This window comes from Mustela putorius, unplaced genomic scaffold, assembly GCF_011764305.1.
Source record: "Mustela putorius furo isolate JIRA1106 unplaced genomic scaffold, ASM1176430v1.1 tig00003871_pilon_pilon_pilon, whole genome shotgun sequence".
NCBI classification, from domain to species: domain Eukaryota; kingdom Metazoa; phylum Chordata; class Mammalia; order Carnivora; family Mustelidae; genus Mustela; species Mustela putorius.
In genome coordinates this window covers 11,560,371-11,587,839 of record NW_025422023.1, presented here as the reverse complement: position 1 = coordinate 11,587,839, position 27,469 = coordinate 11,560,371, and the positions used below count along the sequence as shown (strand labels likewise).

Here is a 27,469-nt window from a genome sequence, read left to right as displayed (position 1 = left end):
GGGGGGAGGGTGAGAGAGAGAGAGGAGAGGGGAGAGAGAGAGAGAGAGAGAGACTCCCCGGCTCCCTCCCTCCCTCGCACACAGCGACTGGAGACGGACGGAGAGCAACGCGCTGGGAGAGGAGAGACCACCGAGAACAGCCCCGCGCTCTCACACATACACTCACACTCGGCTCTTTCCTCTCCCCCCACCTCCTCCTCCTTCCACCCCCACCACTAACACCATCTCCTCCTCCTTCTCTCTGCAACAAGAAAAAAAAAGCCATTTACAGGTATTTTTTTTTTGATCCGCATATTTATTTATCCCCCCCCCCCAACAGTTTGTTTACAAGTATTAAAGTTGTAATTGGGAGCTGCCAAGACACATCTGGATTTGTGTTTCTTTGTGTTAGGGGGTGATGTGCAACTAATTAAAGGCAGACTAGCAGCGTCTGCAAATTCTAAGGCTCCCCAAATAAAAAGAGACTGGTAAGTGATTGTTCTTTCTCTTTCTCTGGCTTTTTTTCTCTTAAATGTTTGCTGTCCGTTGGGATTGTAAAAGTAGATTATTAATGCTGGACTCCAGCAATAAAAGGCGTCGCTGTATTAATTTATTAATTAATCTGCACCCGCCCCTCCTCCTGAATGTTAAATATGACCTTTGATCTCTATGTCTCTGGTAGACCAGACATACAATATTAGGCATGTACAGTCACATTGTTTAAAGGCAAAACAGGATCATGAAGTATGGTTGTCTAATTTAGCTTTGGAATAGGACTATAGTTATTTGTGTGTGTTTTATTTTGTTTTTTAAAGAAAATCCAAACAATAGCTGTGGCTTAGGTACCTTTTTCATGCTCCAGAGATGCATTGATTAAACAATAATGACCTGGATACTGGGCACAATCATTTTCTACAGTTTCTGGTGGCATTAAACCTAGAGGGAGGAAGGGGGAGGTGATGGCAATAAGAAAAGCAAGGAAAGCCTCTGTTTGCAAACAGCACTCTAATACTCTGGAAAGGGGACATTAAATTATTTCTTTATTTGGAACAAGGTCAGAAGACTAAAATACTGATTTTTTTTTTTTCTCTCCACTCAGTGTGATAGCTAATGCATGGTTGGCATAACTAGTTTTTACTGAGTAGCAGTTATTACGGTCTTGCAGTTACAATGTGATTCACAGAAACTGAAGCTATATGCATATTCTTGCTGTGTCTTCCCCTACCCCCTTCCAAGCATCAAGAATATTTAGCCAGGAGCATTTTGGGGGCACCCTTTGTATTGCCATCAGACCTCTGAAGGGAGCAGTTTTCCCTAATGCGAAACCACAGAGGTGGTTCCTGAGTGATTAGGGACTTGCTGTGATTGAAAGATGCCTGCTAGCTTCTAATCCAGCCTGGGGTGAGGTTCCTTATCTTGATTTACTTTGCCTAATAGGGATTTGTTTACATAAACCCCTCTTTTTAGGGCACCTCATCAGCAGGTCTTGAAGTTTTTGCACTTGGAGTTTGGGCATAAATGGTTCATTAATCTAATTATAAGCATAATTACTATAATTGATATCCATTTCGAACTGAATATTTGAGACTGAGACTACTGGGCCCCCATTTGGAATTCCCTGAACTCCACATTCCAGACCAACATGTGGGCTTCAAAAGATGTCACAGAAAGATATTCTGTCCCCCCCCAAAATCTGGAAACAAAGAAACTGTTTTTTTAGGTTAATATACACTTTATGTCTTTGCGTTACTTCTTAAAAGGCTGAGATGTACCTCTTCCTCTGTGATAAACAACTAAAATACCTCTTCCTAAAGCATAATAATGGCCTGTAAGCAAAGGTATGAATGCAAATACCCAGTTAACATTAAACTTTCCTCTTAAAAAGAGCAAAAGAAAGAAAATCTTTTTTATGGTTATTTCTTCAAGTAAACAACACCTTAAAGGATCTCCCTTCTTCCCCAACCCACCACCTTTTTACTCAATGTAAAAACCAGTGACTATGAGAGATCCTTAAAAAGAAAGAAAAAAAAAAAAAGTCCCATGCTTTCCTCTTGTCTTGGGAAGAGACAGGAGTCTCCATTAGGAATTATTGGGAATATTCTTAAAGAGGCTGCAGGCACTTGGTTTAAAACGGGTGACATTGTTTGTATTATTTTTAAAAATTTGTATCTGGTCGATCTTTCTTTTCTTTCTTTATTTCTTTTAAACAAGTAGAACACCACCCTCTTACCCCCACCAAGCCCCACCACCAAATGGCTTGTACAATTGAGACCTGTCCTTGGTCCATTGAATTAAGACCCTAACAGAGCCAGCTGTGCTGGGATTCAAACTAATGACCGCAGACACAGAAGGACACTGTGGCAGCTGGTAGTTCTTTTTTCCCTGCCTCTTTAGTTCAGATTGTATGTGGGCAGTCTCTTAGCTCTCAGTTGTATTGTGTTTGCTTACAGTTTATACTCGGATGTATTGTAGACTTTCTCAGTACTTCATTTGCTAATTTCCTGTTCATTTTCCTCATAGGGCCATTGCTGTTTTCTACTTTACCGCATTTGCATGCCCAGGCAGCACTTGTTCACACATTTCATAATGTTTAAATGCCCTCTGCTTATAGGTAGTATCGCCCTCCCACCCCTGATTTGCATGTCTTTAGCACTCCAATTGCCCTTTTCCCTCGGCATTTGTCACCCCCGTCTTTCCTCTTTCCCTGGGTATCCTGGCTATTAATACATTTTCTCTGGAGGGTTATGAGAATAGGGAGGAGGAGCTGTGGTGTGCTGTGGGGAGGGGGGAGTGGGTTGGGAGCGTGTGTGTGGGGGGGAGGTGGAATGGCGGGGGGGGGGGGGTCACGTCTTGATGATTGTCATGCAAACGACCTGACGAAGAATGTGGGAGTTCTCAGTGTCTGCGGTGGGGTAGTGAGGGAGGCTGTTTATTTATTTTAATCTTTTTCCTCGTGCAGCTCGTTGGAATGACTTTCTTTATTTTAGTTGTAACAGTTGGAGGATAATGCTAAGGAAGACGCTGCCTGGGAATTCACCGTCTGTGGAAATGCGCCCCAGAGAGGAATAAAGCAGTCCTCACCTTGCTTTCCCCATCCGGACCTACTTTCCCCTCCCGCCTCGGCCCCCACCCCGACACCACCATCACCCCCTTCCCTCCCCCCCACCTTCCCCCCTTTCCCACCCAGGTGTCGGACCAGGCGGTCCCCACTTCCACCCTGCACCCCTTCTTCCCCCCCTGCACCATGAACACCAATGTCTGCGTGGAGCCCGGGCCGAGCCCGGAGGCCCCGGGCTTGCCCAAGGAAAGCCACCTGCCCGAGGGGGCCCTGAACAGCCTTGTGGATTACAACTCGGAGATGGAGCGCTACCGCTCCTTTGCCACCTCCTTCTACAAGACCAACGGGGGCGCCTTCCCGCAGGCGGCCAAGATCGCGCGCATCACCACCCCCATCTTCCCCAGCAGCGCCGCCGCCGCCGCGGCCGCCGCGCGCATCGGCATGTCCCCCTGGAACTGCGACAACGCGGCCACCGCCGCCGCCGCCACCGCCATGCTCTGGGGCAGCGGCGGGGGCGGGGGCGGCGGCGGGGGCGGCAGCGGCGGCGGGGGCGGCGGGGGCGGTGGCGGGGGCGGCGGGGGCGGCAGGAAATCCTCCTCCGCCGCCGCCTCCTCCTCCGCCTCCTCTTCGGCAATCCTCCCCGCCGGCGGTGGCGGCGGCGGCGGCGGCGGCGGCGGCGGCGGCGGCGGCGGCGGCGGCGGCGGCAGCAGGACCAGCATGCACCACCGAAACGACTCCCAGAGGCTGGGGAAAGCTGGCTGCCCGCCAGAGCCGTCGTTGCAAATGGCAAATACTAATTTCCTCTCCACCTTATCCCCTGAACACTGCAGACCTTTGGCGGGGGAATGCATGAACAAGCTCAAATGCGGCGCTGCTGAAGCAGAGATAATGAATCTCCCCGAGCGCGTGGGGACTTTTTCCGCTATCCCGGCTTTAGGGGGCATCTCATTACCTCCAGGGGTCATCGTCATGACAGCCCTTCACTCCCCCGCAGCAGCCTCAGCAGCCGTCACAGACAGTGCGTTTCAAATTGCCAATCTGGCAGACTGCCCGCAGAATCATTCCTCCTCCTCCTCGTCCTCCTCAGGGGGAGCTAGCGGAGCCAACCCGGCCAAGAAGAAGAGGAAAAGGTGTGGGGTCTGCGTGCCCTGCAAGAGGCTCATCAACTGTGGCGTCTGCAGCAGTTGCAGGAACCGCAAAACGGGACACCAGATCTGCAAATTTAGAAAATGTGAAGAGCTAAAGAAAAAACCTGGCACTTCGCTAGAGGTCAGAGGAGATGATTTCTTGTTTCCCAGTCTCCCCCCCTCCCTCCTCACTCCCCTCTCTTCTCCCCTTCAGGGCTTCTTGTCTGGCTTGAAGATGCAGTACCCCTTTCCTGAAGCTTCATTCAGGCTGTAAGATACAGTTGCAGGTGGTTGTGAGGGCACGGCCTCTTCACCACCCTTCCCAGCTGCACTTCGCGTGGAACTGGCCTCCAAATGAGGGGGGGGTGCGCCCCTCCTTTTTTTTTTTTTTTTTTTTTTAAATCTGCGGTGGTAAACTAATGTAATTGGTTTAAAAAAATCAAAAGTTTCACATTCAGTATGCTCAAAAATGCCCCTTGGCGGTTTAATATGCCCCCTCCCTGTTAGTATTAGTTTTAAAAGCATCTCTGCCCAAAGGATTGGACATACCACATTTTATATACTTTTATTGGCTAAGAGAGACTTAGTGGCTCAGTTATAACAGTGAGGACACCATTTGTGGCACACAAGCCTATGTTTGCATTAAGACACACACACAGAAGAATCTTGGAAGCTGAAATAACATGGATTCAAAAGGGTGTTCTATCCCCTTCCAGAATCGTTTTTCTCTTCACCATGATAAAAATGTTTCTGTTTCCCATTTTCTGCATAGCTGGTATTTTTTGAGAAAGCAGAAATAACATAGAAAGCTGAACACCACCTGCAATTTTTAAGGGGGTGTGTCTTAAAATCAAGGGACAGAATGAGTTTATTTCAGACAGGTGAGGATAATTCTATTTAAGAATTGTTTTACATAGTCTCACAAACAAATGATTACTAAAATTTGGTTACCAAAGAATGTTTCCTCTGGGCTCTGCATTTGACAAAGTAACCATTTTGTGGTCACAAAACTGTTCCATAAATGAAGCACAGTTTTGATTGATATGCTAGGTAGTCAACAATAGTTTTTGGGTTTTTTTTTTTCCCATATGTCCTTAAATTAGACAATGTACTGACTGTCACTAAAGTAATTGTTAAATTAGGCTTTTAATTATGTTAAATACTAAGAGTGATGTGTTTGGTGGGAATTTCATATGGTAACATGATCAAAACAAAAAGGGAAAAAATGTACAATCATAGGTAAACGAAATGATTTTAGTGGCATGTTTAGCAAGATGTATGAACAAATAATCATATTTAGCCCCTTGATATCACTTACAGAGTAGGTGGCAGGATGTTCATATATACTTGAGAATTCAGGTGGTAGATTGAGCATTTGGGAATATTCCATGGTCTGGATTACAGAGTGAGATTGGCTCTCACAGGTTATCATCAGAGGGGCACTTGCACATTCTTTTTAAAAATTGTGAGCACTGCTTAAAGGAGTTTTTTCCATGAAGGACTGATCTTTAAAAGGATTTTTTAAAAAGGAAACTTAAAGAATTTTGTTGGAGGCTAGAACACAAATAAGGTATAGTTTTTTTCAAGTTTTATTAATATGCAAGGCAAATATCATTTTGAGATTCAAAAAACCCAGTATTATATTGATATCGTTATTGATTGTGATCAGTTCCATCAAAATGTTACATGTATTCCTCATTATAAGAAAACCCATCTCTTTGTCGAAAGTTTGACTTTACTCCAGGGTGGTTTATTACATTTCCTTTGGCAACACTGCTTAAACAAAGATAATAACAATTATAAAAATGCAGGTCCCTATATATTGCTGGTGGCAAAAATTCGTTTTTAATTTTTGAATTCCGTTTTCTGGACTAGTTTGTTGTATCTTACCTCTAGGTCTCTAAGGCCCATGGAAGTTAAAATTCCGTTCATACTAAATTTCCTGTTAATGCCCAGTTGATAAGGACTAGATGTTTTTTATTTTTCCACTTGAATTGTATAGTATCTAGAATTACAGATTTCATGTTGCTAGTAGGCCACATCTTCAGCTATACCCATGGCACTGCCTTGTCCTGGTTTAGAGTATGCAGTGGGTAAGACCACTGGATAATTCTGATTTATTTATTAAATAACTGCTTTGCAGGAGCTTAGTGTGGGTACTAATAGATTTTCTGCACAAGTTTCTATGCTGATGTATCAGTCTAGACAAACTTCATGAATTCCTTTTTTTAATTTTCCTCCTTTGGATAGTTTTCCCACAAACTGATTGTGATGCTTAAATTCTTTAGACATTTTGATCCCGTAGTATTACGTTTTCTTCCTCCTCCCCCTCCTCCTCCCTTCTCCTCTACTTCTCCTTCTTCTCTTTCTTCTTTAATCCAAGTACACAACAGTTCTGTTGATCTTCAGAAAATGGGGTGTGGGTGAGAAAGGAAACACATCCCTGTCTTTGTAGAGCTCTGTGAAGATGTTTTCCTAACTACATACCCTTTCCTACCAGAGAATGGGGTCATGGTTCAAGGTTAAGATCCTTAGCAGAGTGTTATTGGTAGAAAGAAAAAGTTTGGTGGGGAGGGGTTGTTTTGTTTCATTTTTTTAATTGGCTAAAATTCTCTCTAGGTTATTTTAAAAAGGCAATGGCAGACATAAGCATATGTGTAACCACGCAGTTATGGCTGTAGGGAAGCAGCTGGATGCATGTCAGAGTGATGGGGTTTACATGACTGAACCAAAGCTGGAACAGTGTTTGCTGGTTGGTGAGAAGTCCCCTGCTGACCTGCTTCCCTCTCTAATTTGGTTCCTGTAAGTTATCATCATCTGTGGAGATGTTTTAGAGATTGGTTAGACTCCCTAGTTGAGGACAGTGATTTGGGGATTCATTATGGATATCACCTGTGGACCTCAGGTTGAAGTTCAGTAACTTGTATTTGTTGGCTTTAAATTATGGACACCAATTAATAGTTGCATCACAATCATTAGTTAAATTCTGATTTATCATTTCAAACCTCATGCGTCCTTCTTTCCTTTGACTTATTCTCATCCCAAAGGCTGGAGGCTTAATCAGATTTTCAGGGTGAGTAAACTGAAATTAAGACAGACACATGGAAGTGTTGGGAGTCTTGCCCACGTTTCTTTGAAGTCTCCCCTCTGGTATTCCTTTTAAAACAGGCTTACTTATTTTTGCATTTTCCTGCTTAGTCTCATGTTAAGAACATCTTACTGCCTTGGAAATATGTTTATAAAATCACGTCCTTGATAATATTCCATAAGATAATAATACACATATAACAAATTCAGTTTTTCTGTGATACTGTGCACTGTATATTTGCATAGAACACTCTTCATTTACATTAAATTAATGTAATAATAAATAATAAAGAACTGTAATAAATGTATTTTATTACATTAAAAAACTATCAGTAATTATTCAAAGCAGTTATTACAAATACCGTATGCCCCTTCTGCAACAAAACTTATCTTAAAAACTTGCATCCTAAATGATCAATACCAAGTTGTGAGATTTTAATAAACACGTGATTATGCATTATGATAATAAGTTACATAATAGCAATTTGTCCGTGCAAAAATAACCAATCCTTCAGTTTTCATATTTGCAGCGGTTACATTTCTGATATGAAGATCTAACTTAAAATATCTCCACTCCATATGGCTCAAGGGATAGGATTGTCCCATGGGCAACCCCAGCCTCTTAGTGCCTGAACATTGTTCAGGTGACATGATTGATCTCTGTGGGACAGCATTAGAGACCACACAGATCTGGTTTCTCTCCCATTAGTTGATTTATGGAATTACATTAGTAAGCAACACCTCAGGAGATTTCCCTGCCCCCACCCTTGGCTCTCAGCTTTAAGTTACGCGCTGCCACCACAAGTTAAAGGAGGAACTTGAAATCATTACAGTAAAGAGACTATAGTGAAGAGAAAATGGAACTTCAAGAAAAATGGACAATTTCAATCTTTTCTTTTAAAATCTTTCTCTCATTAAAACATATATCTACTGAATATTCAGGCCAACAAGTTAGGCTGAGCTACTAAGGCGTTTGGTGGAAAACACCCAAATATTGTCCCAAACTTGGTAACTTGATTTTTTAAAATTTTATTTTATTAAGATTTTAATTTATTATTTGACAGAGAGACACAGCGAGAGAGGGAACACAAGCAGAGGGAGTGGGAGAGGGAGAAGCAGGCTTCCCCCTGAGCAGGAAGTTTGATGCAGGGCTCCATCTGAGTACCCTGGGATCATGACCTGAGCTAAAGACAGATGCTTAATGACTGAGCCGTCCAGGCACCCTGATAACTTGATTTTTTAAAGGAGTATTTTAGGGGAAAAGGACACATTTCTTTATATATGCCATTAAGTTCCACCACACAAAAGGCAGTCATAAACTTCTGGACACAACATTGTCTACAAGGAAGATGGTACCTGCTTCCTAAAGAAATTTATTTATAGACCATCTGTAAAATTTGTGTGTCCTTCAAACTCAGAATATGTATAGTTAAATAATGAAAACAGCCAATAATTGAACATGTTGTAAGTTTTTGAAGTTTGGTGACTTTAAAAATGGTGACTAAAAAATGTAGAGGTAAACACACGTTTCCTATCTTAAATTGAAACATTCAATTCTTAAATTGAAACATTCATCAGTTTGTCATTTTATATCACAATTTAAAAATGAGTTCTCAATTTTTAGTTTCAAAAACCAAAAACGTACTAGTATAAAAATGTGAATTTTTGTTTTATTATCAAAATGCAAGTATGTAACTATCAAAGGGAAAGAGGAAAGTTGTCAATCAATTCAAACAAATGATAGTATATTAACACTAGAGTGTACTACAGAACTCAGGTACGAAAAAAGATCCTGAGTTTCATAAATGATAAGAAAAAGTTTCAGAAAAGTTTAGCTTTAACTAAAGACAAGTAGATTTGTAGTCAAGTCATCGAACTGTAATACAAGTTCAGTGAGATTTTCCTTTTATCACTACATTTAATACAAGGTAGTCAAAGTTTTTTTTTTTAAAGAACCATGCCTTTTTAATAATTCCTAAATGAAAATAATACCCCACCCATGCAAATATCATATAAATTCTAAGCAATCTTTTGCATGGCAATTAGGAACTGTAAAATAAAGGTAATTAAAATCTATATGTAAGGATGTGTGAAATTCAACTGTCATCAAACAAAATACAAATAAATAAGCAATCAGAAAGCCAATCAGAACAAGTCAACAATAACAACTTTTAGACTAATCAGATAAAAATATTATATCTATTAAATAAGAATGAAAAGGGTATCTAGTGATTAGGAACACAAGAGTTACTTGATTTTTAGACTTTTTGCTGAACTGATGACTGAAGTATTGCTACCTACTTTGGTTAATCCCTCGTTTCCCTGGGTGAACGGTTAGGAGTTTTGACTTACAGGTTGGCAGATACAAAACAAATTAATAAACTAGTCTATAAGACTAAAACTGGAAAGGAGTAGTGAAAGAAGGGTGGGCATTTTATCCACATTGGCTCTAGTTTGCCAGGTTGGAGACTGAAGATCTGTGGGGAGGGTGATCCTGACAACTTGTGGAATATTCTTTCTGGATACACGAGTAAAACATGAAATTATTTGAGTCTGTAGAAATGTGTTTTTAAAAACTCTTTCGAAGTAGCTGGTGCTTAGAACTGTTTGAACTCAGCTAGTTACATTATCTGAATACATAGTTCATTTTTACCAGAAAGCAACTCACCTTTAATTTTGCTTTGAAAAAGTGTAACAAAATGTCCCCCACTATCCAATAAGTTGCACAAGAGTGGGTATGCTTCTGTTTTTTTTACATAGATTTTTCCTCACATTATACAAAATGTTAATCTAATGTATTCATTGCATAAAAATATCTAATCAAATTAATAGGTTAAATTCAGCATTTGCTGAAGGGAAGGCCCATGTAAATATGTAAGTTGGATAAAGGACTACATCTTTCTTAGTTTTCTTTTATTTTAAAGTTAATTTTTAGAAAAACAAAAAAGAACCCAAAATAATGGTAAAATTTTTTTTGTTTTTATGTATGATTTCAGTCACCAATTAAAATGTAGTGTAGGATCCGTAGAACACTCTAGAAAATGCCATTTTTTACAAAAATTTGTTTTCAAGGATTTTTTATTATAGTAATCAGTGTAAAATTTGACGATTCTGCATAGGCATTAATTTTGTTCCTTGTGCTGCAGTGTTTCTGCTCATTCTTAACATAGTTTTTCATCTGGCATTATGCTATTATCCTTAAAAGTTTCAGAATACTTGGGGGAGGGGCACAGGGATGGTTTATTCTTCAGTCATATCTTGTTCCATCACATACAAACACCTGTCCTGATAGTGAATTATTCTGCACGGTAATAGGAAAGCCTTCCTCCATTCAGCATTGTATGTTTTCTGTTGTTTATTGAGTTATGTTGCACCATACTTCAGATGCGACAGCCATTTAATAATGTTGAAGACTTAGCTCTGCAGGGGCTAAAAGGATCCCAGCAGGCTTGTTAACTTCTACTCTAAAACATTATGAGGAATATTTTTTTTTTTCCTCTGTGAAACTTCGGGGCTTTCTCTTAATTTATTTTAACAGCATAAGCATCCAAAACTAGGTATGAGAGTGAGCCTATTAAATTTGTCCTGTTATTCTTTTTCTTAATATTTAAAGCATTGATTTCACATTACATTTCTTACTCAAAAGCAAACAGCAAAGCAAAAATTACTTTTTCAAAAAAGTATACTAAAGATGTAGTTCTTTGGCTGAAATAAACCAGATAGAAATTATATAGGAAAGTATACTACTAGTTTCTTGGCCTTTTATTTCTTTTATAATTAAAAATTATATTTGAACCCTATAACCACATTTTGTTGATGGGTTATGAGAAGAGCTAGTAGTATCAGGTAACTACAGTTGAAATTAGCTACATCAGTATAACTTCTCTGAACTTGGTTTCCCCAAGTATAGAATCAGGATAATAGTATCCATTAGCTTACAACTTTCTGATACTGTATTTCAGTTAGTATACTTTGTATAATGAAAAATGCTATGCAATTTCTCATTCCTATGTTAAAGTCCTCCATGAAAAGTAGAAAATAAGACAATTATGTTTACAGATAATCCCATCCACCACAGGTTTCTTATAGTTTTCAGAAATTAAAGCTCAGGCAGACTACATTGTGGTTTGTGTTTTCTGAATTTTTGCTTTAATCATCAAGTTCACCAAATATCTGGCTTGAGTTCACTTGGAAAGAGATAAACCTGATAAACAAGTTTTCCTTGTTCTTGTACTTGCACTGTCAAATACCAGGAAAAGTGCACAAATTGCCTGGTCAAGTCAGTCAGTGTGGTGAGCCTTAAATAAATTAGTGCTCTTCCTCCTTCCTCACCAAAGGCACACCATTGCCATTAATTTCTGTAACACCTGAAACAGAGACACACACACACACAGAGAGAGAGAGATTGACTTCAACACAGCACCTTTCTTTGGCTACTATTTTCTTTATTTGGATAGACAAGAGGAGTTCGTCTAAAGGGGAATTAGTTTAAGAAAATCATTGTAAGAAAGAAATGGTTAAATGCATATAAATTCTAGTTGGAAAACATTTAATAAATATTGGAAAATGTTAAGAGTTACTTTTATTTTGGAAGATAAGTGTATAGGAGATAAAATAGGTAGATACACATTTTGGGATAAAAAGTAAAGTGACTATGCAGTGCTTTCTTTTTTTAATAAGGAGAGGGTATTTATGAAATGAAGAAGGTTGGTGAGCAATAATAGAAAAGGCTAATGGTTTTTTGGGAGAAAACAGTGATAAGTCCTAAAAAATGTGGAATACTAATCCAGAAAGCACTAAAAATCCAGGAGAAAGGAATATTCAAGTCAGGACGCAATGCAGTATCTAGAAAGAACTTTGTCAAGACAGGATATGGATGTCTGCTTTCCTTCAGCAGTTATTGAAGTTTTGCAGAGAGTGGAAACTATAAAAAGAGGGAAGATAATATTTTTATGACTTCACTCAATATATTTGGTTTGGGAGTCAGAGCTAAAGCTCAAGTTCAGTGGAGTGGCAGCTGAATCAGAGACAGGGAAAACAGATTGTGTTATAGCTGATGTTATTATTTTTACTTATGTCTTTGAAACATTTGGTAGAATAATTCCAAAGTGTAACTAAAAGAGAATGCTTCCAAAATGAGTGGAAAATGGGATCCCACTTGGATCTCCTCTGCATCTAAATTCATAGTTTAGAGGACATTCTTGAAAATGTGAATAAGTGGCAAACTGGGGAAAACTCTATTGAAAGTGTTGTTTCTTGCCCAAAGACTTGGTAGGGGCCGGGGGGGGGGGAGTCCTGGATGATTGATTAGAATCAAAAGGATAGAGATCTAGGAGGACCAGAGGGGAAGGGGGTATATGTTTATAGATCACCAAGACTCATGTCCATTTCTGTGTATTTCAGCAAATCTGGTAAATCCCAGAGAAGATATATTTTCTCCAAAACCTTTCAGAGTGAAAGAGATAAAATACATATTAAAGGAAAGACAGACTATTTAAATTTAATTGTGAGGAAATGATGATTACGGGTGCTGGTGAATCAGTGACAGGAATGTAACTGTGCTGGGGAAAGACTTGTCTATGGAAAGTGTTCTTGTGTGTAGCTTAAATGAGACCAGTGATGGCTTTAATGGAGTTAAGAATAAGGAAAGAGCTAAAATTCTCAGTTGTATGTAGATAGATGATAAGTGAGAAGGTGTGGAATCCTCTAGTAAACATTAAATACTCTGTGTGCTCTAATTTTCATCCATGAAAAACAAAATTGAGAACACTGGCCTTTTCTGTCCCAAAGGAAATACAGATTAGATCTTTCAATATAAGGCTGCTCTATAGAGTTAAATTCATTGTGGAGTAGTTTTGGATTTTCCTCATGTGGTTCTCTTCACATGAGTATGTTATTTGTGTGGCGGGGAGCTGTGTTTTTCAAACTGCAGGTGACAGAACATTAGTGGTCCATGTGTTGGTTCACCACGAGGATTTTCAGAAACTAGGATAGAAGAGAGTGGAACATAAAATATATGAGTGCAGCACATATACTAAGAGTACATATTGTTAAACTTCTGTTTCAGTTTGTATGTATACATAAATGTATGTGTATGCATGTACTAGGCTGCTATGTAAAATGTATTTCTGAGTGTTGGTTGCAGTAAAAAAGCTTGAAAAACACTAGTTTAGTGACAGCAACAACACTATTGAATGAGACTGTAGTGAGGAAAGAAATTGCATTTGTAAATGGAACAATGTTAACAAGATAAAGAGTAAAATTTAAATGTATTTCTATAAATAGTGTGTCTTTACTTCTCATAGGCAGGCCTCTACCTATGCTGTATATTCATGAATACATGGTATGTTACTAAGCATATAGTCAGCCCTTGATAGATTCAATTCAATTTGACAAATCTTTAGGTAGGAACTGCTATTTTTTATGATTTGTGGTAAGTGCTGTGGTTATATACATACAATTATGTTTACACACACACACACACACACATTTAAGGAACTTACACTTTCCTTTATTTCTGCCTTTTGCAATACCCATCTAAATGCCTAAATCTACATCTTAGTCCTTCCTCCAAGATACTGAGTTCCCTACTTACATTCTTAACTTTCAGTCCCAAGAAACGGACAAATGTAAAATGACATAATTGAATTAAAATGATATAATTTCTCAGGAAACAGTCTCATATCTACTTAAAAGCCTTAGGATTCCTTGATGCGTCCTTGGCTTAGTTCTTCCCCCGACCTAAATAAGAAATACAGGTTGCCATTGAGGATCTCTACCTGGTTACCCCATGTGATTATGTGGTATTGTATTACATTTGCTATTAGTAGAATTTTTCAAGATATAAAGAAAAAAAAAGAATACTTGCCTTGAACCTTTGAACATACTGAGAATCTACAGTATGACTTGTTATTTCAAGTATCTTTTGCAGACCAGTGGAAATCCTTGTTTGCCTTGCATAAGAAAGAAGGGCGGGCGGGAGGGGAGGAGAAAGGGCAGGCAGAATGTAGTGTCACAAACCCCAGAGAAAGGAGAAAGGTGCATACTGGTAGAAAAGTATTGTCATGCCCAAGGTCATCTTCTTGAGTTTGGTTTAAATAAGAAATTAATAGAAACAAAGTCTCAAAAATGTTGGCAAGATGCCATGAGTCTGGTTGGGCTTAGGCCCACTAGAACCCTTCAACACTGTTTCTTTTCATTTACCACAGCGGAATAAGGAGTTTCACTGAAACTAGTTTCCACCCCCAACCCCTTCTCATTTCTCTTAAAGAGTAATTCACTCAGGTCTTCTGTTAGAAACATAGAAAAGCCAAAGTGAGAAAACTCATGCTCCAAATTAGCCGTGGTGTTTAGGGAGATAGAGGTCATCTTATCAACAACGAATTCTTCCAAATATATCTGTAATTTTTAAGTGTTATGTAGAAAATTTCCTGGAAAATACAGAATGCACATGTGAAAAAAACTCCAGAAAAAATGGAAGAAAGATGATTAATCACTACATCTTATAAATTCTATGCTTGAAAAAAGTTGGGCTTATCAATTGACTCTGCTAGTTAACTTTGGGAAGGTGGCTATGTTTGCACAAAGATGGGGTACAGGATGCTTATAAAACAGAAGGAGTATGTGGAAATTCTCTGAGGAGAAATTTGAATCTAAAGATTTGAGAACTTGCTTTAGCACAAGATATGCTGATATCATGGTAGTGTAGAATGCTTAAGAGTGTATATCCCTTAATGAGGGAAATTAGCCAAAATGTATTTCTAAAGAGCTAGGTAACATGTAATAACTTGATAAAGTTAAATTATAATAATTGTTGATTGTATACCTTTTAATTTCATTATTTAAAAGGGCAAAAAATGAGAAAGACCAAAAAATCAGAGTGATTGAGAATTTGAGTATTTGGTGGATGGCAGTTATAATTTAATTACAATTGTTTAAAAAACACTTTTTTTAAGGAAATACTGCAAAAGCTACATGTTATTCTCAGAAGTACAGTTTTAACCAAATGCATTATTTTGATGATAACATCTTAATGACTGAAATATTTGGAATTTACTCTAAATTCCTCTAAGTAATTCATGGACATAAAACATGCTTTGGTTTCTGGGCTAGGTCATTGAAGTGGTTGGAATTTTGTTATAGAGGATTCTAAACCAAATGAAGTCCAGTGACTACATCCAAGATGCTAAGGACTTAGCCTAAGGGGGAAAAAATTATTAAAGTTATTTTCACTTTTTATATAATATAAAAAGTGAATAGTTCTCAAATTCTCCTATCTATAATAATTCAAAGAGAAACACTATAATTTGAATTTCTTATAAAAGTTTGGTGTAACTATTGTATTTAATTTTACTACACGTTAGAGACTGTCCAAATCATAGCTTTGATCATTTTAAAATTTCACCTCTTAATTTTTTTGTGACCTCCCATTTTCTCACATTTTACAAGAATATTTCTTCTTCTCTTCACTTAAAAAAAAAAAGACAGTTCACTGTCTGCTTTAAAATTAACCAGAATTTTCAAAATTGTCCAACAACTTTATCACAAAAAGAATGCTGATGGTTTTTCAATAGCTGATTAGCAGTGATCTCACCTAAAGGCATTGTTGCATTAAACAGGATTAGTGGAGTGACTTTGAGGGGAGGTAGAATTATCCTACTTTTGTCTCTGCCAGGTATATAAGTGATAGGTATGTAGGTAGATAGATTAAGATTCATTTATCACATAACCACATATATTTGTGTATATATTCATAAATTAAATATAAACATATAGAATATATAAATAGAATTGACTGTACTAATCATTCTTGACAGTATTGATGTTATTAATCTAAATTTTGCTTTTTAATCTCAATTTTACTTTTAATTTCCTTTCACACTCCCTCTAAGAACATTTAGCATAGGGTTAAAAATACTGCATAAAATAATTTTTTCAAAAACACCTTTTTAATTGGTGAATCATTGACCAATTTTCCTCTTTTGGCTTACCCTGATATCATTCTATTATAGTTTACTTTTATATTTCCAAGAACATTTTAATTACTAAACAACTCATTTATCAGACAATAAATTTACTTATTTGTTAGAATGCTGTGATTTGAAGTGTTTTTACCAAAATCAGTTAAAATATAATCCTACTTTACTTAGCATTAATCACAAGACTTGCCTAAATTAAGTAGTTGCATTAGATACTGGGGCCACAGGTGGGCACCTTTTCCGGTCACTTTTGGATGCATGTAAATCACGGTGGTAAACTATTACTTTCCTTCCTACCAACCCATTCCTACCCTTTAGACACACACATTCTCCTTTAGACAGTTGTTTTCCTACCTGGCTCTACCAGTACACTGATTAGCATCTGTACAATGTAATATATAAATTCATCTTTCCATCTGCAAAAGTTGGCTAGGTTTATCTTCTCAAGTCATGCTATCATCACCTAAAATCATGCCATCACAATGGTGATGGTGAGGGTGGTGGTGTTCATGCTGGGGGGGTAGGGGGGAAGAGGAGGAGCTGTCAGAATTTGCATAGTGGGAAGAGTAGCGGGAGCAACGGCCTACAGAGAGTGGATACTAATGAAAAAGCCATTGCCAGTTCTCCACCCTTAATTAGAGAAATCCTGGCCCCATACATGTCAATTTGAAAACCAAAAAAGTAGAGTTCTCCTTATAATCATATTTAATGCCTGCAAAAAAATTGGGTCATAAAAATTATGTAGTTACCTATTTGGTGCTTTCTCTCTTTTAGAGAGGGATCTAATACTCCAGTTAGTGATAATTTTGGTAGATACTTTTAGTTTACATCTGGATAATGGCCAAAATAAAATGTAAGTATACTACTACTTATACAGTCATATGATAAATTAATTTGAATTATGAGAAGAATTAATCTGATACATATTTCATATGTGACATATGTGCAATATATATCACATATGTGACATCTATCATACATATGATATATATTTCATAATATAAATGGCATATATTTTTAAAAGGACAGAAAAAGAAAGGTGTAATCTAAAAAGTAGAAAGCGTTTATATTAATTTATATTATATTAACTGAGGTATTATTAAAATATAAAGTTGTTTTTTATTATAATAACAGTTATTGGACTGTAAGATTATCATATATCATAAATTAATTGTTCTCTCAATTTACTAGCCTATTCTATACTTGTGCTTGCTATTAATTCTAGTAAAGTTAGTGGATTACTGTTCTATGATTTTTAAAATATTAATTATAAATACAATATAGAAAATATTTCTGCTAAAGACATTTTGGGGTGTCTCTAACATTTCCTAAGTATCATTTTAGATACTTAGATAATTATTATTATCATAATTATAACAATATTATAATTATAATTATTAAATTTCCAAAGACTTGTATTAATGTGCATGTGTGTGTATTCACATTCACAATATTGTATACATAATACAATTTTCCACTTCTCCAAGTAGGTTTTGAAATTTTGTCAGTAAAAAAATTTGAGACTTCATATAACTTGATGTTTTAGCATTCTTTGTGAATCAAATCAGGAAAAAAAGTAATTTTTTTCATCATCAGGAATCTTTTGCTGTTGTTTATGCAAAATACTACAAAGTTTTAATGTTTCATATGAAGCTAAAACAAAATATAATCAAATATCTAAAGGCAAACAATGGTACCTACTCTTACCTTTTGTAATATGTACTCTCTATTGTGAAATTTCAGTGCTTTGTTGAGGTTTTCAAGTTCTAGTGTGAAGAGGTCAATCAAATGCTGTGAGGAGCTCCAATTTCGAGGTCTTAGATGGTTGGAGCCTAAGAAACTTACAGGCGACTCCTCAGAGGAAAACACTGTTTCAGAAGAGTGGCAAACTACAGTTTGATATTGCTTTGGTTCTGATTGGAAAAAGCATACTTCACATCATTACAGGAGAATCAGAAAATGATTGGATGGCTTCTATTTCTTTAATAACAAATGGGAAAACAGGAAATTATTTTTTATTAGCTTAAGAGTAGTGGTGGCCAAAAGTATGGACTGCAGCTTGGAAATCATTGTATTCGAAGCATCCTATTTCACGGTAGAATTCTGAAGGCCTAGGGGAATCACCACGATTTTTGGATTAGAAAGTATATGAAGATATATTGAACTTTAGTTACAGAATTTTCTAATGTCATAATAATTACCTCCATTTACATAGCTTTATGCATTCTGAAGAAGATTTCGGCATTGAGTTGTCTTTAATTTGCCCTTTGAAAGTTCATGTTGGGTTTTATTAAAATGAGTTTTGTTTAGTGCCATGCTTTACATATTGTAGCTAAATATGAATAGCCAATCCCACCCACTTTCATATAGAAAGAAGAGTAGATATCCCTTTTACAGCTTCCAGGAGGTGAATTTTTATTCGACTCACCAAGTTCACACAAGAGTGTGTAGATGCTTGCACAGCCTGAAGATAGCCCCTGCTCTGCAGACACCAAAGAAGAGAAATTCTCAAATTCTTTGGGTGGCAGCTTTGCAGATTTTTAATTTATTTTAGGGTGTTTAAATATTTCTTCATTGCTAAAACAAAAATTAAACTTAAATATACCTCTGCTGGAGACATATTGATAACTTCTGTTTTCATTTTTTTTAAAAGTCTGTGTTAACTGTACTTGGGCTTAGTCATTTAGGAAGGAAACAGAAGTCCTGTCTTTAAGCTCATTAGTTTAAGGTCTTCCGTATGTGGCTCTGGCTTTCTCTCATGGTAGGAATGCTCTGGAACACGAGGCTTTACAGCACTACGGGAAGGAGAACGGAGGGCTGCGGGTTTCTGCACAGGCCTCCTGGGAGTAGCAGGCTGTTGTGTGTCAGCGTTCACACCTGCATGAGCAGTGAAGGCTGCCTTAAACAATGCTGATCAACTCCATTCTATTCTTTATCTCCCCGCCCCCTTCTCTTCCTGGGGAATCTGGCTTTCCTGTCACTCAGGATAACGATTTCCTGCAAGCATCACCAAGATCCAGAAAGTCACTGTAATCTCATCAAGAGTGTGATTTCCCAGCTGGGACTGTTGAATTTATATAACCCGAAGATATCTGGTCAGGGTGCTTAATCCTCCTGGCTGGTGTGCTGAGCTCCATTTGAAATAAAATTCCATTTGAAATAAAATTCCTGTAACAAAGATGACCTCATTGGTTGACAGAATTAGAGAAGATAGGTCCCCAGATTAGTGCAGACTTTATAAAGAACCTATAATTTAACCAATATTTTATGTATGAAAGCAAACAATGTTGCTTTCCCCATCGTGACCAAAAAGAACTCAGTCCAGGTATAAAGTAAATTTCCAGGGAATTTTCATGAGCTAAGTGAAAACTGGGCAGGAGCTTGAGCATACATCTTCTGCTCTGTGTGGCCTATGGGACACTAAAGAGTTGTGTTACTTTTTCAACCCTGAAATAAAATTTAGAGAAACCTCACTTCAAGGTTGTGGTGAATGCCTTGATAACTTGTTCTAATTACTGCACTAGTAGATTTCCTGTTTTCTCACACATTTTAAGTGATTTCCCAGCAAATCATTTTTAGGCTTCATGACCTCAAAAATCTTAATATAAGGGAGAAATATTTTTTTAAAAGATGCTTCTCTGCTTATCTTCATCCTTCCCCCGCAGCAGTGGACTATATCTTTATATATGGAGATACATACTGGCCTCAATGTATGCATAATAATATGCAAACATCACAGTGCTTTATTTTGTGACAGGTTGTATTAGTAAAGGAAGCTAGCTCTCTGCTTTTCTCATATTTGCATTATCTAATTAATTTTTGGTGCTAATAAGCACCGAAAACTGATTATCTTTCTCCTCACAACCATGACCTTTGATCTCAGGTGGCATTTTATGAAGCTTGCTTTCTCTAAATATTGCAAATAAAATTTAGTAATGAAAAGGGGCACAGGAAGAGCAAAGAGTTGGAAAAGAATTTTCAAAATGTATCCAAGACATAAGGAGTTCACCTCATTTAAAAAATGTACTCCATACATTTTTCTGTTTATCTTCATAAACATATATGTTTATCAAGATACAAGATTATCTAAGTATATATACTTACAGTCTTGTTTCCAGTTGGCATCTGAAAGTAAATTGGCATCTCTATGTCATATTCTATACATGTAAATGTGAATATATATGAATATATATGCACATGTTTATTTTTCATATGTGAATCTGTAATTGCATGGATATGTTTGGATCTAACTTATCTTGTTAAAAATGACTACATTTATATAAGTATGCATACTTATATAAAATTCATTCTTAGTTGGCATCAGGCAGCAAGCTTAGCATCTGGTATGAACGTCTAAGTTTTCATTTACTGCTTGTGTGTGTGTGTGTGTGTGTGTGTGTAAAGCATGAATATTAGAATGAATATGTTTCTTATTGCTTCATATACTTCCTTTAATAATGACTAAATAAATGTAATGAACACATACAGTTACATTTATCATTCAAAAGTTAGTTTTCAAAAGTGGTAAAGGGGTTTTTTTCATCAACCAAATCAAATGACGGGGATTCAGATACTCATAGTGAGCTGGAGAGAAGAAAACATTATACCATGAGGAGTAAAGAGTAAAATATTAATGAGTACTACTTATATGGGAATAATGGGCTTTCTTGCTTGCGTTTTTAGAAAATACTTCACAAGTTAAATACTTTTGCATATACATTATACAAACTTGCGTTGCAATCATTAGTTTTGGGTGCCTGGCTGCCTCAGTTGGGAGAGCAGGAGATTCTGATCTTGGGGTCATGATTTTGAGACTCACATTGGGAGGAGAGTTTACTTTCAAAAAAATCATTAGTTTGTTCTTATACTTTCTTTGGAAATCTATTGTGTTGACTGTGAGGACAAATTTTTAAAAATTCTTTCTAGTGCAAATAGTGAAAAGTGGCTTTGCTTTCAAAACAATTTTTTTTTTCATTTAAATTTCAGTGGACATCTTAACCAAATAATACACTTTTATTTTTAGATGACATTGTTACAGTAGCACTGTGTCAACCAGATAAGTCAAATGTGAGAGAGTAAATAAAAGCTAGCCTCAATTATTAAAGAGTACTTAGAGTTGAATTTTTCGTGTATTTTCTGAAATATGAAATTCAAGTGCTATTAACACAGTCTTAAGATGTGTTTTTGCTACTAACACAGTCTTAAGATGTGTTTTTAAGAGGTGTGCGTGTGTGTGCGTGCATGTGTGTGTGTGCGTGTTCTGTACTTACCCAATAATTTGGTAGCATTCAGCATACCAACTTATATGCTTACTTATTCTCAGCAGCCATCTTGTATTCTGTGCAGGATTGTTGGACTGGTTTAAGGAATAAAATCAGCCCTCTTTCATTTGCCCCTACAGGAAAATTTAACTTATTGTTATGTACCTTCAATATGTTCTTATGTGCTTCTGTTTTTTAAAGAATACGAGTATAGTATAATGAATTACTGTAATATTAATATAGAGAGGAAAATTCAATACTTTACTGTTTTTCTGACAAAAAACAAAACAAAACAAAACAAAACACACCACCATAACTTTAAGCATTTTGTTAAAATGATTGTTCATACTTTGGTGCTAACTTAGTACTCCTTTGGAAAGCTACTCTTTTTATGGTGCAAAAGGATAGTTATGCTCCACTGAGTGTCATTGGTTAGTATAAGTTTGTTTCATACATATAACATTAATTTGTTGAAAATGCAGAATTTGTTGAAAATAGTGGCATATGTTGTCAGTATAGTTTTCATTAGATTATTTGTAGGAATGTTTAGCATTAGCAGTTGTTAAATGATAGAATTAATATCAATGTAATATTTGTTGATGTCTGTGGTAAACAGAATTCCCCGGAATAAAAAAATTTACTTCACTGAATTCTCTAAATATCAACCTTACGTAGGATGCGTATGTACACAGCAGATATAGACTTTCTGGCCGGACGTCCTACTATTGGCTAATAGTTTGAACCTCCCCCTTTATTCCGATGATTATCCATGTTCTAGGCTGTGTTTCCTGTATTTTTTAGACTAATGTGTGTTTAATATTATATTCAGTAAATTAGCGTTAAAGTTAGCATCCCAATTTTTGTAATGTTCCAAGACTGAACATTTTTTTTTATTAAATGTTGAAATATACAAGTCATTATGTTGTGTATTGCTGACTAAAAATATTGCTGAAGTGTAAAGGAGAAAAATCTAATTTTATATTGGCATAGAAAGAAAGCTTAACTTGTTTTCTTGCTCTTTTTTTATAGAGAACACCTGTTCCCAGCGCTGAAGCATTCCGATGGTTCTTTTAAAGCAGTAGTATATCTTATTTTCAAGGCATTTGGAAGTGAAGGGCAAACTAATGTCTTGTTTTAAGAAACTGCTTAGTCCACCACTGAAGAAAATATCCAGATATTATTTTCATTTTATGTATAGGGGTTTCTTCCAAAAAAAAAAAAAAAGGAAAAGAAAAGAAAAAAGACATATAAAAATAATCTGGGAGCTTGGGGAATTGGCCAGTCTATTTACTTTCAATACACTGATTCTTTCTTTGATGTAATTTAGCTATACTAGTGAAGTTGTTGTCTATTTTGAAAGTGGCTGTAAAAAACAAGTTTGGGTAAACCCCTGCTGTAAAATCATGTATCTTTGCAAAGTACATATCTATACTTCATTTTCAAATATATGTGTTTCAGTACTGTAAACTGTACAGATAGCAGCTTGTATTTTGTGTGTTTAGACACAAGGAGACAATCATGTCTGAGCATCTATGGAGATTAACAGTTTGTACACAACAGTATGGTTCTGCAAGTTAAATCTGGAGCAATAAATTTTAGCTTTAAATATTTTTTGCCAGTTGTTTCTAGAAGCAGCAACAGCAGTGGCATGTTTTGCCATGCATCTTTCCGTAGAGACTTGATGCCAAGTTTTACAAGACTAAAAGATTATGATGCATCCAGCAATTACCTTCAGTTGTGTTGTTATAAGAGGGGAAGATGTTATGAAAGTTTCAATTAATCTTTTGAGCACTATATTAGAGTAGTGGTTATGCACTTGCATTGCTTACAAACGAGCTGTACAGAAGGGTATACCTCCCAAATACTTAGTGTAGTTGACTTGTCTTGGGTTGCACTGTAAGGCGGAGTACTCAGAGTAGTTGGAACATGCAGAATCAGTTGTATAAATTTAAAAAGAAAAAAAAACAGTGTTTTCTAGGATACAGAGAAAAGTATCATATCTTAGGCAGAGAAATTCAGGATGGGCTTTTTTTTCCTCAACCCAACATGGGGTGTATGTATTTTTTTGTTGTTGTTCATATTTTGTTCTTTTATTATTTTGTTTTGGTAGGAAAAAGAAACACTTAATAAAATGTACCCAAATGTTTTAATTCCATGTATGATATGAAATGGGTAGTTTGTTCTAAAATTTGAATACATAAAGACTTCTTGCACTGAGGCATGACTACATATATTTTTTAAGATAAAAAAAAATTGAACACATTCATAAAAGTGAGTCTTTTACATTTCTTTTTATCTTCCTTTCCCATAGCCTCCCAGGTGGACCAGTGGCCTTCCCCGAGGCCCTCAGTGGAATGTTCCATTACTCCCATTCCCATTTTTGTCACTTGATGCTTTCATTCCTGAGCAGCCAGGTCCACACTCTGTGGAATTTCATAGTGCAAACAGCCCCAAACACAAAGGAGCTAATGCTTCATAGGATCCGTGCTGCTCTTTCACATAGGATTTGGTGTTCTTATGGCCGTCAAGGTTCCTAAGGCTGTCCTCATAGGACAGATATTATTTGTGATGCCATGATATCTAGGAAGTTTATTTCATTTTCTTTTTCTTGCCAGATTATAAAGACAGTTTTCATCTTGAGGAATAAAGTAGAATTTAGTAAAAATACATGGAGCGTCGAAGTGGCCATGTTACCGTAACTTTTGTTCTTTATCCACCAGCCAGCTATTTTAGCCTGGACAGCCACTACTAGTCTGCTGAAAAATGTTAGCAAGATGGATCATGCAGAGAAAAATAACTTGAGAAGAGAAAGGGTGAAAAAGGGCTGTAAAGTTTTAGAAAGACTAGCAGATTAATAATTTTGAAAGGCTAGTTGTAGTTGTGAATGGGAAATAATATGACAGGAGATTTTAAGAAAACCGGAAGAAAGCACTTCATCATCAGAGTCTGGGAGGGAGGGTGAAGTTCCCTGCAAACGCCAGTGTGAAAAGCAAGTGACTGAACCTGGCTAGAGGAGCATCGCAAGGCCTCCAGTTTCAGTCAAACGGGCTTTTTAAGGAAAATTTATTTCATGTTTTACACCTGTCCCTGTTTCAAGAAGATCATTAAATCATCGTAAGCTAAAATGTGCTGTATGTTAATTCTGACATAGCTTTCTGCTTGATGTATATTCCTTTGAGGGTTTCTAGTTAGAATTTCTGTTTCTGCTGTGGGACCAATGAGAACTATATGAGTTCTTTCTCATCCACTTTTATTTGATTTTACTCATATTTTTAAGCCAGTGTACTAATTAATTACAAGTAAGTGAAAACTTACTTTTACACTTGAATGGTAAGTTTGCCTTGCTTTTTGGAAAATGGTGATTGTTACGACAGAATTGAAGCAAATGTCTGTTCAGGCTGCATTAGGCATAGAGTAACATGTAAAGATCTCATGACAATGTACTGAGAGTCTAAAATACATGCTAAGTATTGCATGTCTTGATGTGTTTTTATTTGTTTTCTTAAAAAACTAATGAATCTGTATATTGTAAAGTGTGTTGTTTTACATGTCAAATCAGTTTTTTAATGAAAGAAAATCTGTTGATTGAAATGGAAAAGTGCAGCTTTTCTTTAATTCTCTTACATGTTTTTATTCTTGATATTGTTCTTTTATACCACCCCTTTTTTATGTTTTTGGTAAAACTCTGTTTATATAATGTAGGGTACATAAAAAGTTCTCGTTGGTGATGTTGAAAAAAGATGTTACTCTTCTGTTCTCCTTTTGGTTCTCTTCTCCTAAGTCCATATACTGAGAACTTGTAAAGCATATCATTATAACCCCGAGGGAGTGATTTAAAGGTTTACAGTTTCCACGATTCTAAAATACCAATGAATGTAACTTTTCAAAATTGTTCACTGTACATTTCATATTCGGACCAAGAAAATTCAGAAGATAGCAATCAGAATATAGATTGTGGCGGACTGTACAATTTAAGAATTACGTATCAAAGAAGTCAAATTAAAAGCTTTGTAAGAGAGGTTCAAACATGCACAGGACTCTTACCTTCTCTAGGTGTAGGCAAGGAGATGCCACATTCTGTCAGCAGTTAGGGAGAGCTGGAAAGTATGCAGGGTGTTGGTATGAAGAGCATTGAACCATTTTACTTGTCAGCTGTCACTCAGCACCCAAACATTATAAGAACCTCATAATGCAAACCTCCCTCTTTCCAGGCCTTCAGACCAAAGTGGCTTTCTGATGGATTTTGCCCACCTGTATACAAGCAGAGACATTTTTGCAAGTGAGAAACATATCCATCCTTAGGAGAGAACACAGTGACACAGTGAAAGTCTTTCTCCAGTGTAAGAGTATATAAAAACATCTCTGGTTGCTTAATCCCCAACACCCAACTTCCGGCTTCTAAACATATTTATAGGGAGCAAGAGATGGCGGGCTTCCCATGAATTAGTGTGAAGCAATCACTAACAGAAAAGAATATTCCCTTCCTTTCATTTAGAACGCCTGGCACGTAAGTTGTACAATTAATGCTAAAGCATATAAAGTCTTTAAGCTGATAGTATCTGTAATCAAATAATGAAAAAAAGGCAAGCAGTTAAATGAGCACACTATTCAGGGTCAAATGTGTTCAGCAAAAAACTGTGGTGGGTCTTTGATCATGGTTAGATTCACAGTGATATCAAACAGTTGGTTCTCATGTAACAGCTAAATGTTTCAGATTTTGTTTTTATTAAATTTGGCAGTTTCACACTGAGATCTGTATTCCTAGTGAATAAAAGACAGCTACCATGTGAGGAGGGATTCCATTTTCAAAATGGCAAGGAAGTCAGATATTTCAGGAACATGGGACACAAAATGTACTCCTTTCACAGCGTTCTCCTATTCTGAACTGTGCAGTCATCTATTAAATTTTCTAATAGATATTTGTGTAAGGTGTATGTATGCTTGTGCAATTATTTAAAAAAGCAGTTTTGGAAAACAGTGTATTTATTAAAGAAAATTACTTATGGGGCATGTACAAAACTGTAAAAAAAAAAAAAAAAAACTTAAAAAACCACATTCAATTTGCCCAGTAAAGTTGTTTTTGTGAAATTTCTGTGTTGTTGAATAAAGGACTTTAGTATTCAAAATATCTCTATTTTTCCATGAAGAAATTTTTATTTGTGGGAATTGCAGTAATGAACATATGATCCTGAAAATCTAATTTTGTTTATGATAAAAAAGTTTATAATTCTACACTTGCCCTTATGTCAGCAGAATGAATACTGTATATAAATCTTTCATAAAATATGCCAGTTTTGTTCATTTTGTTTTTCCTCATAGATTTTGTCTTTCTCATATACTTAAAGAAAAGGAAAAAAGAAGAACATGGTTCTTTTCACATTTCTAAAGGATATATTCTTTGTTGAAAGTTTTAAAAAGTCATCTAAATAGAGGAAGAAATGAATGTATCCAAACTTTTCTCCATTCTTCTCCATCCTAAGTGTGCCAGGAGAAAGCATCCCCCTGTGCCAATGAATGAAACGTCCGGTGGTAATGCTCGAAAGACTTGAAGTGCCTGAAGAAATGCGCAACACTGGAATTCTGTCTTCAGCCCCTCCCAGCAATACTCTGAGATTAAATTTTTATTGTGTTACTCTTTTTATTATGGAATACTGGGTTCCAACCATGCTGCTTATTATTTGGTGGTGAATGTGCTTAACACTTACTTACTTCACTGCTTCTCAGAGCAAGGCTCTTCTTTTTTTTTTTTGATGCTTCATAACCTACAAAAAATGTAGAACACAATTTTGTATATTGGAAATCTTAAACATGATTGCAAACCTGGAACTCTTTCAAACAATTGAAAGAGTCCATGTCCACAGAAAAACATACCACATCAGAAGATTTTTATACATTTTAGAAATTTCAGGCTGTGTTCTCTTAGTAGAATATCACAAATATGTCTTGGCCATGACAACAGAATTAGATTATATAGTCTGA

General features: G+C 36.6%; 1 protein-coding gene across 2 annotated transcripts; it reads left to right on the top strand.

Moving 5' to 3' along the window:
- On the top strand, nt 1-26,618 carry CXXC4 (CXXC finger protein 4). Of its 2 annotated transcripts, XM_013054025.2 has the most exons (4): nt 8-271; nt 392-467; nt 2,967-4,306; nt 22,520-26,618. In XM_013054025.2, exons 3-4 carry the CDS (start codon nt 3,224-3,226, stop codon nt 22,562-22,564), a joined length of 1,128 nt encoding a protein of 375 aa, XP_012909479.2. In that variant the 5' UTR covers nt 8-271; nt 392-467; nt 2,967-3,223; the 3' UTR covers nt 22,565-26,618. The 2 variants fall into 2 exon arrangements, with proteins under 2 accessions (XP_044923010.1, XP_012909479.2); XM_045067075.1 differs by lacking the exon at nt 22,520-26,618 and having other exon boundaries at nt 1-271; nt 2,967-4,530.
- The last annotated feature ends 851 nt before the right edge of the window (nt 26,619-27,469 follow it).

Bases quoted from the DNA above. Each gene is read 5' to 3' on its own strand.
- CXXC4 (XM_045067075.1), top strand. From the start codon at position 3,224: ATGAACACCAATGTCTGCGTGGAGCCCGGGCCGAGCCCGGAGGCCCCG.